This window comes from Neopelma chrysocephalum, unplaced genomic scaffold, assembly GCF_003984885.1.
Source record: "Neopelma chrysocephalum unplaced genomic scaffold, ASM398488v2 Primary Assembly neopelma1_163, whole genome shotgun sequence".
In the NCBI taxonomy this organism is placed as follows: domain Eukaryota; kingdom Metazoa; phylum Chordata; class Aves; order Passeriformes; family Pipridae; genus Neopelma; species Neopelma chrysocephalum.
Genome location: NW_020897825.1, coordinates 1 through 12,041, shown reverse-complemented (window position 1 = coordinate 12,041; position 12,041 = coordinate 1). Strand labels below are relative to the sequence as shown.

Sequence of the window (12,041 nt, the reverse complement as noted above, 5' to 3'; positions counted from 1 at the left end):
CAGTGTCTTTCTCCCATAGTCCCAGTGTCTTTCTCCCATAGTCCCAGCATCCTTCTCCCATAGTCCCAGTGTCTTTCTCCCATAGTCCCAGCATTGTTCTCTCGTAGCCCCAGTGTGCTTCTCCCATAGCCCGTATCCTTTTCTTGTACCTTGCATTATTCTCTCAGAGCCCCAGCATCCTCCCTTAGCCCCACTGTCCTTCTCCTGAAGCCTCAGCATCCTCTTGCAGCCCCACTATCCTTCTTCCATAGCCCCAGCATTCTTCTCCCATAGCCCCAGTGTCCTCCCTTACCTCCAGCACCCTCCTGAAGCCTCAGCATCCTTCTCCCACAGTCCTAGCATCCTTCTCCCATAGTCCCAGCATCCTTTGGTAGCCTATATCCTTCTCCCATAGCCCCAGCATCCCTCCACCTCTTCCTGGCACTGCAGCTCCTTCCTTGCAGAGTCAACTTGGATCATCCCATGAACATCCTCAAATCCTCCAGGAAAGCCTAGAGCAGCACCAGTAGTTTTCAGCCCCCAAATTATCCCATGATGGTTTTGGCAGCATCCAGCCAGGCTGGTCCCTGTGAGGAGGACCAAAGGGGTGCTCCAGGTGGTGAGCAGGGGCTGGGATGAGGAGGGGGTTTGGAATCTGAATCTCGGAATTGGAGTCCAATCGAATTTGGAATCCAAATCCAGAGCTGGGGTGGCTGGAGCGAATCCCCTGAGCCAGGATGGAGCCGTGGTCACTGCCGGGATGCTTGGAAGGGCTGTGGCTGCTCAGGGAGGTTTTTCGGTCCCCAACAGGGGTGGGTTTGAGCACCCATTTCCAAGTTTTCCAGTGGCATTTTAGCGCTGGGAGCATCTTCCAGAGCAGAAAATGATGAAGAGCTGCCAGGCTGTTTAATGAATCCCTTCTCTGATGCTCTGACGGAGAGATGAACCCTTGAGTTTGGTTTGAGGGAATTTGGGGGTTTGGAATCCTTTGGAGCAGCTGGTGGAGGTGCAAACCCCAAAATCTCGGTCTCCCCCTCCTGTGTCTTCAGAGCAAATCGTGGAGAAGGACGAGGGGCCGTATTACACCCACCTGGGCTCGGGGCCCACCGTGGCCTCCATCAGGGAGCTCATGGAAGAGCGGTGAGGACCTTTTCCCATCCCATCCCTGGGGGGCTGAGAGGGCAGGGGGCCATGAGGGGGAGTGGGGGTCTGTGGGGACCTGTCAGGGGGAGTGGGGGCTCCTGAGAGCGAGTGGGGGGCCATGAGGGGTCCCCTGTGGGGGAGTGGGGGCTTGTGAGGGGCAATGGGGACCCATGAGGGGTCCCATTTGGGTGAGAGGGGTCTTATGAAGGTGAGTGGGAACCCCTGGGGTCCTGTCAGGGGGAGTGGGGGCTCCTGAGAGCGAATGGGGGGCCATGAGGGGTCCCATGAGGGTGAGTGGAGTCCTGTGATGGTGAGTGGGGGCTTGGAAGGGGGAATGGGGACCCATGAGGGGGCTCCTGAGGGTGAGTAGGGTCCTGTGAGGCTAAGTAGGATCCTGTGAGGGGGCTTGTGAGGGTGAGTGGGGCTTGTGAGGGCGAGTGGGAACCTATGGGGTCCTATCAGGGTGAGTGGAGGCTTGAGAGAGTGAGGGGTCCCATGAGTGTGAGTGAGGACCCATGAGGGGGCTGAGGGCATGAGTGGGGCCCTGTGAGGGAGAATGGAGACCCAGGAGGGTGAGTGGGGACCCATGAGGGTTGGTGTGGGCTTGTGGGGGTGAATGGAGACCCATGAAGGGGCTCCTGAAGATGAGTGGGGTCTCGTGAGGGTGAATGGGACCCATGAGGGAAAACTGGGGCTTTTGAGGGGTCCTGTGAGGGCAAATGAGGGTCTGTGAGGGACCCCATGAGGGCAAGTGGGGGTGACCAGGGTCCTGCAAGGGCGAGAGGGGTCCTGTGAGTGGGGGCTTCTGAAGGGCTCATGAGGGTGGCTGGGGGGTCTCCTGGGTGTTGGGGTGGACGAGTGGGGCTGATGGCTGTTCCTGGCAGGTACGGTGAGAAGGGCAAAGCCATCCGCATCGAGAAGGTCATCTACACCGGGAAGGAGGGCAAGAGCTCCCGGGGCTGCCCCATCGCCAAGTGGGTGAGTGCCTGTGCCCCGCTCCTGTCCCCCCTTGGAGCCCCCCAGTGCTCCTGCCCCCTTTCCTGGACACAAGGAGGTCCTCCACCGGCGGTGGTTGCAGTGGGTAAGGGTGGGATGGTCAGGTTGTGGCTGGCAAAGAGGAGGCAAGAGCTGTGTCCACCCCCAGGGAAGCTCCGTGGGGATTCCCACCCTCAGCATGTCCATTGCCTACACCCCAAAGCCCATGGGGGTGAACACAACCATGGGACACCCACATCCCCACAGAAAGCAGCCAGGACTCACTTTTGGAGTCCTCCCCATCCCAGGAGGTGGTTGATGGAGTGGTATTTATTGACTTGGCCCCCCCATGTCCCCACAGAAAGAATCCGGGACCTACTGCTGGGTTCCCCCATCCCAGGAGGTGTTTTTGGAGTGGTGTTTGTTGAGTTGGCCCCTTTGTTTTCCAGGTGATTCGCAGACACAACCAGGAGGAGAAGCTGCTGTGCCTGGTGCGGCACCGGGCCGGGCACCACTGCCAGAACGCCGTGATCATCATCCTCATCCTGGCCTGGGAGGGCATCCCCAGGACCCTGGGGGACACCCTGTACCAGGAGCTCACCGACACCCTCACCAAGTACGGCAACCCCACGAGCCGCCGCTGCGGCCTCAACGACGAGTAAGTGCCACTGCTGCCAAATCCCCTGAGATCATTGGGATTTCAGTGTTAGGGAGCAAGGCGGTGCTTTATTCTTGGCCAGGAGGTTTCAGAATCTCAGAATCATTAAGATTGGAAAAGATCATCAAGGTCATCAAGTCCAGCACCACCACTGTGTTCAGCACTAACCAAGTGTCTCTGAGTGCCACATCCACACATTTTCTGAACACTTCCAGGGGTGGTGACTCCACCCCCTCCCTGGGCAGCCCATTCCAATACATGACCACCCTCTCAGTGAAGGGATTCAATCTAAACTTCCCCTGGCACAACTTGAGGCCGTTCCCTCTTGTCCTGTCTCTTGTTCCCTTTGTGTGTGACCAACAAAATCCCGGCCTCCACACCGACACTGATTCAAAACTTCATACCTGTTTATACATTTTTAGCAAACAGTGAAATTAATGTTCATTGGTTCTAAATTACATAATTCTCTTTCATTAATTAGTATTCTCTGTTGATTATTGATTTCTTACTTTTTATGCTAATTAGTCCATATTTTTACTCCTTTTAGTATCTTCAGTATCTTTTTTCCTCTGGCAGGGACTTACCAACACACGTACTGAGCCTTTGTTAGTCTCTTTATCTTCTGCTCTCTGCAGAATATCTTTGTGGTCCTTAAATTCTGCATTCCAGATGTCCAATTTCAACAATCCATGTTTGTGTCCCAGGCTTTGGTTCATTGAAACACATCAGGGTTAATTTATCAAAACTTCAAGTTTCACTGCTTTTCCTAAGCTGTGTTCCCACAAAAGTAACTCACAACAGCTTTGCTAAATGCCAAGAGTGATTTCAGAATAACACACTATTTATAATTAATTTATATGGATTATGATTAATTAAATGGGACAGGACAGGATAGGATGGGGTGGGAATGGGATGTGGGGTCCCTGCTCTTCCCAGAGCTGCTGTCACCAGGCTGATGTTCCTCATGGTGTCCCTCCCTCCCAGCCGGACCTGTGCCTGCCAAGGCAAGGACCCCAACACCTGTGGTGCTTCCTTCTCCTTCGGCTGCTCCTGGAGCATGTACTTCAACGGCTGCAAATACGCCCGGAGCAAAACCCCCCGCAAGTTCAGGCTGGTGGGAGACAATCCCAAAGAGGTGGGTGAGGGGGCTGGAGTGGGACGGCACTGGGGAGGGGGGGTGGGTTTGGACCTCCTTCACCTTCAGCTCCAGGTTTTCCAGCCTGAAAGTAGGATTCCTTGCGAAGCCTGAAAATAGGATTCCCTGTGAATCCTGAAGATAGGGTTCCTTGCAGAATTTTTGATGGATTAGGGAGATGGGGAAAAGAAAGGTGGCACAAATGGGGTCCCTGTAGAAGCTCCAAGGAAGAAGCCAAAGGGCTGATGGGTCGAGTGAGCAAAAGCACGACAGGTGCAGAGGCTGGAGGCTGAACAGCCAGATCTTCATCAGGAATTTAAGCCACGTGCTTTATGCTGGACATGGTGGGAAGGGTTGGGTGCTGTGTGGTGTCTGTAGGCTCTGTCCCTGATTCCATTCCAAAACCCCTGAGTGACATCCTCCTGCTTTCCCTGCCACAGGAAGAGCTGCTGCGGAGAAGCTTTCAGGACTTGGCCACCGAGGTTGCCCCGCTTTACAAGAGGCTGGCGCCACAAGCCTACCAAAACCAGGTACTGCCACCCCCTTGTCCCCCTGGCAACACGAATGGGTTCCAGGTGCTGGTGTTTGGGAGATTTTGGATAACCAGAGCCCTCTCCTCCTTCCACCAGGTCACCAACGAGGATGTAGCGATCGACTGCCGGCTGGGCCTGAAGGAGGGGAGGCCGTTCTCGGGGGTGACAGCGTGTATGGACTTCTGTGCCCACGCTCACAAGGACCAGCACAACCTCTACAACGGCTGCACGGTGGTAAGCAGGCACTGGGGGGGGGGTTTGGGGTGCTCCCACCCCAGTTTGGGATGCTCCTTTCTGAGCCACTGGGTCCCCAGTTGTCCTACCCCAGGGCAGTGGTCACAGCACCAAGCCTGGTGGAGTTTAAGTAGTGTTTGGACAACACTCTCAGGCACATGGTGGGATTTTGGAGGTGTCCTGTGCAGGGCTGAGTTGGACTTGATTATCTTTGTGGGTCCCTTCCAGCTCAGCATATTCTGTCCTCCCTGCCTGGCTCCAGGTCCTTGGTGTGACACCTCAAATGACACCTCAGGTCTGTGGGTGCCGAAGCCACCCCAACCAGACTCAGGTGCTAACAGGGACCAGCATTTGCTTTTGTCCAACCCACGGGAGGTTTCCATGTGCCAGCTGGGGACCAGAGCGGAGGGGATGCCAGGCTGGTGTGGATTCATGTTGATGGGGGAATAAGGAGGAGGTTTGGCCCATCCAGCACAGACCACATCCCTCAGCACCCCGCTGACAGCACCCGCCCCCCCAGGTCTGCACGCTGACCAAGGAAGACAATCGCGTGGTGGGCAAAATCCCCGAGGACGAGCAGCTGCACGTCCTGCCCCTCTACAAGATGTCCAGCACGGATGAGTTCGGCAGCGAGGAGAACCAAAACGCCAAGGTGGGCAGCGGGGCCATCCAGGTGCTCACCTCCTTCCCGCGCGAGGTCCGCAAGCTGCCTGAACCTGCCAAGTCCTGCCGGCAGAGGCAGCTGGAGGCCAGGAAAGCCGCCGCGGAGAAGAAGAAGCTGCAGAAGGAGAAGCTGATGACGCCGGAGAAGATCAAGCAGGAAGTGCTGGAGCTCCCCACGCTCCAGCCAAACGCAGGTAACGGGGGCACAGGTGAGGTCCTGCCACCCCCAAGCCGGCCAGGAAGTGTGTGAGGGGATTGGGGTATGGTTGGATGGGCTGGTGTGGTGAGATGGGCTGGTGGGGTTTTCGGGGTGCTCCCCTCTAATTTTGGATGCTCCTTCTTGAGCCACCGAGTCCCCAGTTGTCCTGCCTATCCGGATGGCATGGATGGCTTTTCCATGGCACCTGGGTTTTTCCCTGTGCCGTGGAGCGGTGGGAGCTCTCTCTGCAGCGCTCAGCATGGGTGTGAATCCCGGGCAACGCTGGGCAATGCCAACCCCAACCTCCGTGCTCCGTGGGATTCCCGAGCCTGGCCGAGTGTTTCAGGGTTGTCGCTCCCCTCTGGTGGCTCCCTCAGCCAGCAGGTCACAGGGGCTGTGTGTGCTGTCCCGCAGGTATGGCCTTGAAAAGCGGGATCCCCCCGCAGCCGCTGAAACCTTCCATCAAGGTGGAACCCCAGAGCCATTACAACACCTTCAAGTACAACGGCAATGCGGTGGTGGAGAGCTACTCGGTGCTGGGCAGCTGCCGGCCCTCCGACCCCTACAGCATGAACAGTGTTTACTCTTACCATTCCTACTATGCACAGCCCAATCTGCCTTCCGTGAACGGGTTTCACTCCAAGTTCGCGCTTCCCTCCTTCGGGTATTACGGCTTTTCCAGCAACCACGTGTTCCCCTCGCAGTTCCTCAACTACGGGGCGCCCGAGCGGGGCGGGAGCACGTGGGTGAGCAATGGCTACGAGAAGAAGCCCGACGTCTCGGTGCTGCAGGAGAACCTCAACCACACCTACGGGAACACCAACTTCCCTGAGCCTGTCCCGCATGGCATGCGGAGCAAGAACCACCACCAGCGCACCTACGAGCGGGCCAACCGCTACGCCAGCCAGCAGAAAGCGGCGGCTGCCGGGGCACACAGGACTAACCCAGGCTCAGAGGAGGCACCGTCCTTTGCACAGAACTGTTTCGGCAGCCGCCCCATCAAGCAGGAGCCTCCGGACCCTCCGCCCGCCATCGAGCCCCTTCCTGGTGCAGCGGCCGTGCCCGGCGCCGATCTGACGCTGCCGGCCATCCCGGCACACGGCGCGGCGCCGGAGCAGCGCTGGAGCCCCTTCAAGGCTCCACGGGGCACGTCTTCCCCCGAGAGGACTAACACGGGCGAGGGCTCGTGGGGTGCGCTGGTGCCAGGAGCAGGCGGGCGGGAGAAGCTGAGCGCCTTCGACGCCACCGCGCGCCTGCCGCCACCGGAGAAGCAGTGGCCCAACGTCCTGGCGGCAGGAGAGCCGGCAGCGGCGCCGGCGCGCGGGTCGGGATTGCTGCCGAAGCCGTGGAGCCCCTGCAAGCTCGGGGAGGCAGCGCTGGCCAGCACGGGCACCCCCAGCCTGCTGGGCTCACTGGGCTTCAGCTCGGCTCTGCCGGGGCTGCCCAGCTTCCCCGAGGAGCCGTGGGGCTCCGTGAAGGTGGAGGAGCGCAGGACGCCGGCGCCCAGCCCAGGGCTGCCGGAGAAGCCGTGGGAGGCAGCGTTGGGCGAGAAGGGGGCAGCCGGGCCCCGCCGGGACAAGCCATGGGACCCCTTTGGCTTGGAGGAGGATCTGTCAGAGAAGGCGGTGAAGGAGGAGGAGGAAGAGGAGGAGGAGGAGGAGGAAGAAGAGGAGGAGGAGTGGTCGGACAGCGAGCACAACTTCCTGGACGAAAACATCGGCGGCGTGGCCGTGGCGCCTGCCCACGGCTCCATCCTCATTGAGTGTGCCCGCCGCGAGCTCCATGCCACCACTCCGCTGAAGAAACCCAACCGCTGCCACCCCACCCGCATCTCCCTCGTCTTCTACCAACACAAGAACTTGAACCAGCCCAACCACGGCCTGGCGCTGTGGGAGGCCAAGATGAAGCAGCTGGCAGAGCGGGCGCGGGCCCGGCAGGAGGAGGCGGCGCGCCTGGGTCTGCCGCCGGACGCCAAAGCCTTCGCCAAGAAGCGCAAGTGGGGCGGTGCTTTGGCGACCGAGGCGCCCAGCAAGGAGAGGAGGGACTCGGTCCCCACGCGGCAGGCGGTGGCCATCCCCACCAACTCCGCCATCACTGTGTCCTCCTACGCCTACACCAAGGTGACAGGCCCCTACAGCCGCTGGATCTGAGACGGGCGCAACCGCCGTGGCCCCATCTTACCTCAACCCTCGGCAGTGCCGGTGCCCGGCGTTGCTTCGTGGTGCTTTCTCCTCGGGCGTGGGGAGAAGAAAAAAATAAAAAATAAAGAGACAAAAGCGAAGCAAAACACAACAGCCACACCACAAAAAAAAAAAAAAATATCCAACCCATAGGAAGCGAACCCGACGCGCGGAGCCGGCGCGGGCGTGCGCTGTCAAAGAGCTGCGCCCGGTGAGGAGTTGGCATACCAAGCAAAACTGGGTAAAAAAAACACCCAGGAGGAACGATGCTGTTTGATGATTTTAGGTAATCTCCTATTTATATCTCCATGTTTTTTAATCTAGCCTCAGATGAATTTCCTAGCGTCCTTTCACGAGGAGAGGTTTTTAATTCCACTTAAAGGAAAAGCCTATTTGTCGGATTTGATTTGATTTGATTTTTTACTCCGATGACGACGACGAAGCCGATCTTCGAAAGAGAAGCCAATGTGGAAAAAACCCACCCTGAACACAAATCCAAACCAACCTGAACACCAAACCAGCTTAAAGGCAAGAGGTGACTCCCTGCAGCTCTGAGGCTATCGGGATCATGTGCTTTACCGTCAGCCAGACACGCTGAACAGCCGATTATTTTTATTCCTAAAGGACCTAAAAATACTTATTTTGCAGCTCGAGGAGCCCTTTCTTACAGCAATGGGAGCCCACGAACAAGTGGGACATCCCGGGGTGGCACGTCTTCACTCGGCTCCTCCTCCAGCGGGATCGGCTCCACCGGGATGGAGCAGGCCAGCGTCTTTCCTGGCACCGGAGACCTCAGGACACGTCCGGGCTGGGAATGCTGCTGCTGGGGGGGCCGTGCTCGGGCTCGGACTTGTGGCTCCTTTGCCGACAGCCCCAGGGCGAGCAGTGGCGGTGGCGGCAGCATCTCCAAAGGAGCTGACAAGACAAAGAAACATAAACAAAAAAATACAAAAAAAACAGGAAAAAAAAAACCACAAACCAACCCCAAACTGTGAATAGCGAGTGTTGCTCTCTGTACATCACTGTTGCTAAAGTCTGGTGCTTTCCGTCTCCGGGGGACTTTCTCTGCGCGATCGGCTCCGGGAAGAGCGAATCCCGAAGACTTGGCTGGGCCAAACCCCGCCGGGTCCGCCTTCCCTGCCGGTGCCGGCAAGCCGGTGTAGCGGCCCCAGCGCCGCCGGGGCTCGGTGCTCTTTACTCTCCCCGGGTGCCATCCCTCCTTCCTACGGATCACCGTTCTTCCCGCAAAAAAACCACCCAAACCCAACTGAACAACCCAGCAACGATGACGACGACAGCCGCGTGGTGCTTTTGGAACAATCTCCATCGAGACTTCCCGCCCGACGCTGGAGCCGTGCCCGGATGGAGGGGTGGGAGAGCTCCCCAGGAGCGCGGCACAGCCCGATCTGGGTTCCCGGCGTCCCCAGGGGGGTTGTTGCTTTTGCACTTTGAGGTGCCTTTTGGAAGAGCCAGCGAGGCAGCGCCGACGCCGTCACCGTGCGGGAACCACCTCGTGTTTACTGTCACCCTCCTTCCCCGCGCACGGGACACGGATCAGCAGGATCTTGGTAAAAAACAGCCTGAACATTTACGTGGTCTGATTTTAAACCTGTACATAGGGAAAGAATTTTTTTAAAAGCACTTTCACCTAGATTTAAAAAGCGAAACTTAAAAAAAAAAAGCAAACAACTCCCCTTCTTCCCTCTCCCCTCCCCTCCCACCCCCCCCAACTTGAAGCAGTATGTTTTAAACAAGATTATCGTGGGAGAACTGTAAATACTGGCAGAATATTTAACATGCTTTGTCCGTCCTTCATCATTAATGAATTTTTTTTTTTTTGTTCGTTTTTTTAACCGTAATCTGTAAAGTCGCGTATATTTGACAAGGAAACTCAACGAGCTATTCCCGCTTTTCTTATAAATACCCAATAGCATATCAGGATTGTAAGAGTCGACGGCAAGTCGGATTTTAGTGATGCCCGTTCCAGCGGGGGACCCGCCGTGTGGCTGGGAGGGGGGAGAAGGGACCCGGCTGATGTGGGGCCGGATTCGGGTGCCGGCCCCGTCGGCATCGCCGGGGGTTTGTCTCTGGCTGGCGCGGCGAGGGTGCCTTGGAGCTTCGCCTGGAGCGTGGGGGGGAGAAGGAGCGTTCGGAGAAGGCGATGGTCCGTGTAACCTGTCTAAGTCCTGCTTCCTTGGAGGTGTTTTTGGTGCAGGGAGGGGGGTCGGTCCGTTGGCTCTGGGGGGAGCGGGAGCTGCCGGCGCCGCGGGTCGGGGGGAGCGAGAACTGCTGCAGTCTCACGTTTTTACACTACATAACGTCTAACCTACCTCAACTCTCAGTCATTACAAATTCGCACGCTTCAGACTTCTACACAAAACTCAAAATCTATGCACAGCTCTTTTACCCCTTGCTGCTGAGAGGCTGTTTCCAAGCAAAATCTTTCCCTTTACCCGCCCTGGCGGCCGCGCTCATCCCGCCCGCACCGAAGCCACGGGGGTCACGGAGTTCGAGGGGGGAAGGAACGTTTTTAATCGCTTCGGAATGGGATGTGGGGACCTCGTTTTGCAGCAGGTCGTGGCCACAATGGTGCTAGAACAAAACCCATGGTGGAAACCCCGGGGAGAGCTCGGCACGGGGAGCCCCAACCGGCTTCTTCCATCCCGCCGCAGGCGGGAAACGAGGGGTGCATTTCGGGTCCCCCCGTCCCGATGCTCTCGGGATGAGGCGTGGGAAGGAGAAGGAAACCAGAATCCCTGAGGTGCCTCAATTGCTGATTTTTCCTTTTAATACTGGAGTACGCTTTGTGGGCTCTATAAGGCATATTTTTATTAAATGAAATCTTGTAATACAAACGGTGCTATGGTGTTTTAACAAACTGTATCACGCTTCTGCCTGATTCCATCTCGCTGAGGTGCTACTAATGTATATATGAAACTAAGGAACCAAGATATAAAAAAATAAAGCAATGTCGTTGAGAAGGAAGTTTACCTTTCCGGAGCGACAGCTCAAGGTGTGCCGGGAGCCGGTTGGGTTGATGCAAACCGGAGTTTTGCCATGTCCGAGGTGTCCCGGGGTCGTGGTGGAGCCGTTCCCTGCGGAGCCGGTGTGGTGGTGGGATGAGGTGCTCAGATGTATGTGGGTGTAGGGTTTGGTCAGAGGTGTGATCTCGGTGCTCAGCGGTGCTCGGTCATGGTGTGTGGACACGGTGCTGAGACGTGGTGTTTGGCCACGCACCGTGGGTGTAGTGCTCGGGCATGGTGGTCAGTCACACACTGGGGACATGGTGCTGGGACACAGTGTTTGGTCACACACTGTGGATGCGGTGGTCAGTCGTGGTGTGCGGACATGGTGCTCAGACGTGGTGTTTGGCCACACGCCGTGGACGTGGTGCCTCGGGCACGGTGGTCAGTCACGCATCGGGGGCGTGGCACGTGGACATGGTGCTTGGACATGGTGATCAGTCACACATCGGGGACGTGGTGCTCAGACGTGGTGCGTGGACACAGTGCTTGGATGTGGTGCTTGGCCGCGGTGCTCGGACATGGCACGTGGACATGGTGCTCAAGCACAGTCACACATCGTGGATGTGGTGCTCGGGTGTGGTGCTTGGACATGGTGCTTGGGCACGGTGCTCGGCCGGGCATCACGGACACGGCATGTGAACGTGGTGCTCTGACTTGGTGTTCAGACATGGTGCGTGGACATGGTCACACATCGTGGACGTGGTGCTTGGGTGTGGTGCTAGGACAGGGTGTGTGGACGTGGTGCTCGGACACGGTGCTTGGACACAATGCTCAGCCACACATCATGGACGTGGTGCTCGGGCGTGGTGCTCTGCTGTGGTGCTTGGACGTGGTGTGTGGACACGGTGCTCGGGGCACGGTGCTCGTCCACACCCCATGGACACAGTGTGCAGGCACCATGCTCGGACAGGCTGTGTGGATGTGCAGGGACGTGGTGTGTGGACATGGTGCTCGACCACGGTGTTCAGACGCAGTGCACGGACACGGTGCTCTGCTGTGGTGCTTGGACTTGGTGCATGGACATGGTGCTCGGGCACGGTGCTTGCCCACGTCATGGCCATGGTGCATGGATATGGTGCTCGGGCACGGTGCTCAGCCATGCGCTGTGGACATGATGCGTGGCTGCGGTGCTCAGACGTGGTGCGTGGACATGGTGCTCTGCTTGGTGCTTGGACTTGGTGCATGGACTCGGTGCCTGACCATGGTGTGTGAACCTGGTGCTCGACCGCGGTGCTCTGACACCATGTGTGGACACGGTGCTCAGTCAGAGGGTGTGGACACGGTGCTTGACCGCGGTGCTCGGACATGGTGCATGG

General features: G+C 57.8%; 2 protein-coding genes across 2 annotated transcripts in view; both read left to right on the top strand.

The window, feature by feature from the left end:
* Positions 1 to 7,757, top strand: part of TET3 (tet methylcytosine dioxygenase 3) — a 24,736-nt gene extending 16,979 nt beyond the window's left edge. Inside the window, exons 3-10 of the mRNA XM_027701573.1 lie at positions 1,029 to 1,119; positions 2,007 to 2,100; positions 2,547 to 2,755; positions 3,740 to 3,890; positions 4,331 to 4,420; positions 4,520 to 4,657; positions 5,178 to 5,514; positions 5,934 to 7,757. Of these exons, the coding sequence (XP_027557374.1) occupies positions 1,029 to 1,119; positions 2,007 to 2,100; positions 2,547 to 2,755; positions 3,740 to 3,890; positions 4,331 to 4,420; positions 4,520 to 4,657; positions 5,178 to 5,514; positions 5,934 to 7,669 (2,846 nt within the window). The 3' untranslated portion in view covers positions 7,670 to 7,757. The remainder of the gene's footprint in view (positions 1 to 1,028; positions 1,120 to 2,006; positions 2,101 to 2,546; positions 2,756 to 3,739; positions 3,891 to 4,330; positions 4,421 to 4,519; positions 4,658 to 5,177; positions 5,515 to 5,933) is intronic.
* On the top strand, positions 7,700 to 12,035 carry LOC113976429 (the record flags this gene model as incomplete). The annotated part of the gene is made up of 2 exons (XM_027701575.1): positions 7,700 to 11,015; positions 11,081 to 12,035. Coding segments are annotated over exons 1-2 (988 nt in total), but the record flags the coding sequence as incomplete, so codon positions are not given.
* Positions 12,036 to 12,041: the final 6 nt, after the last annotated feature.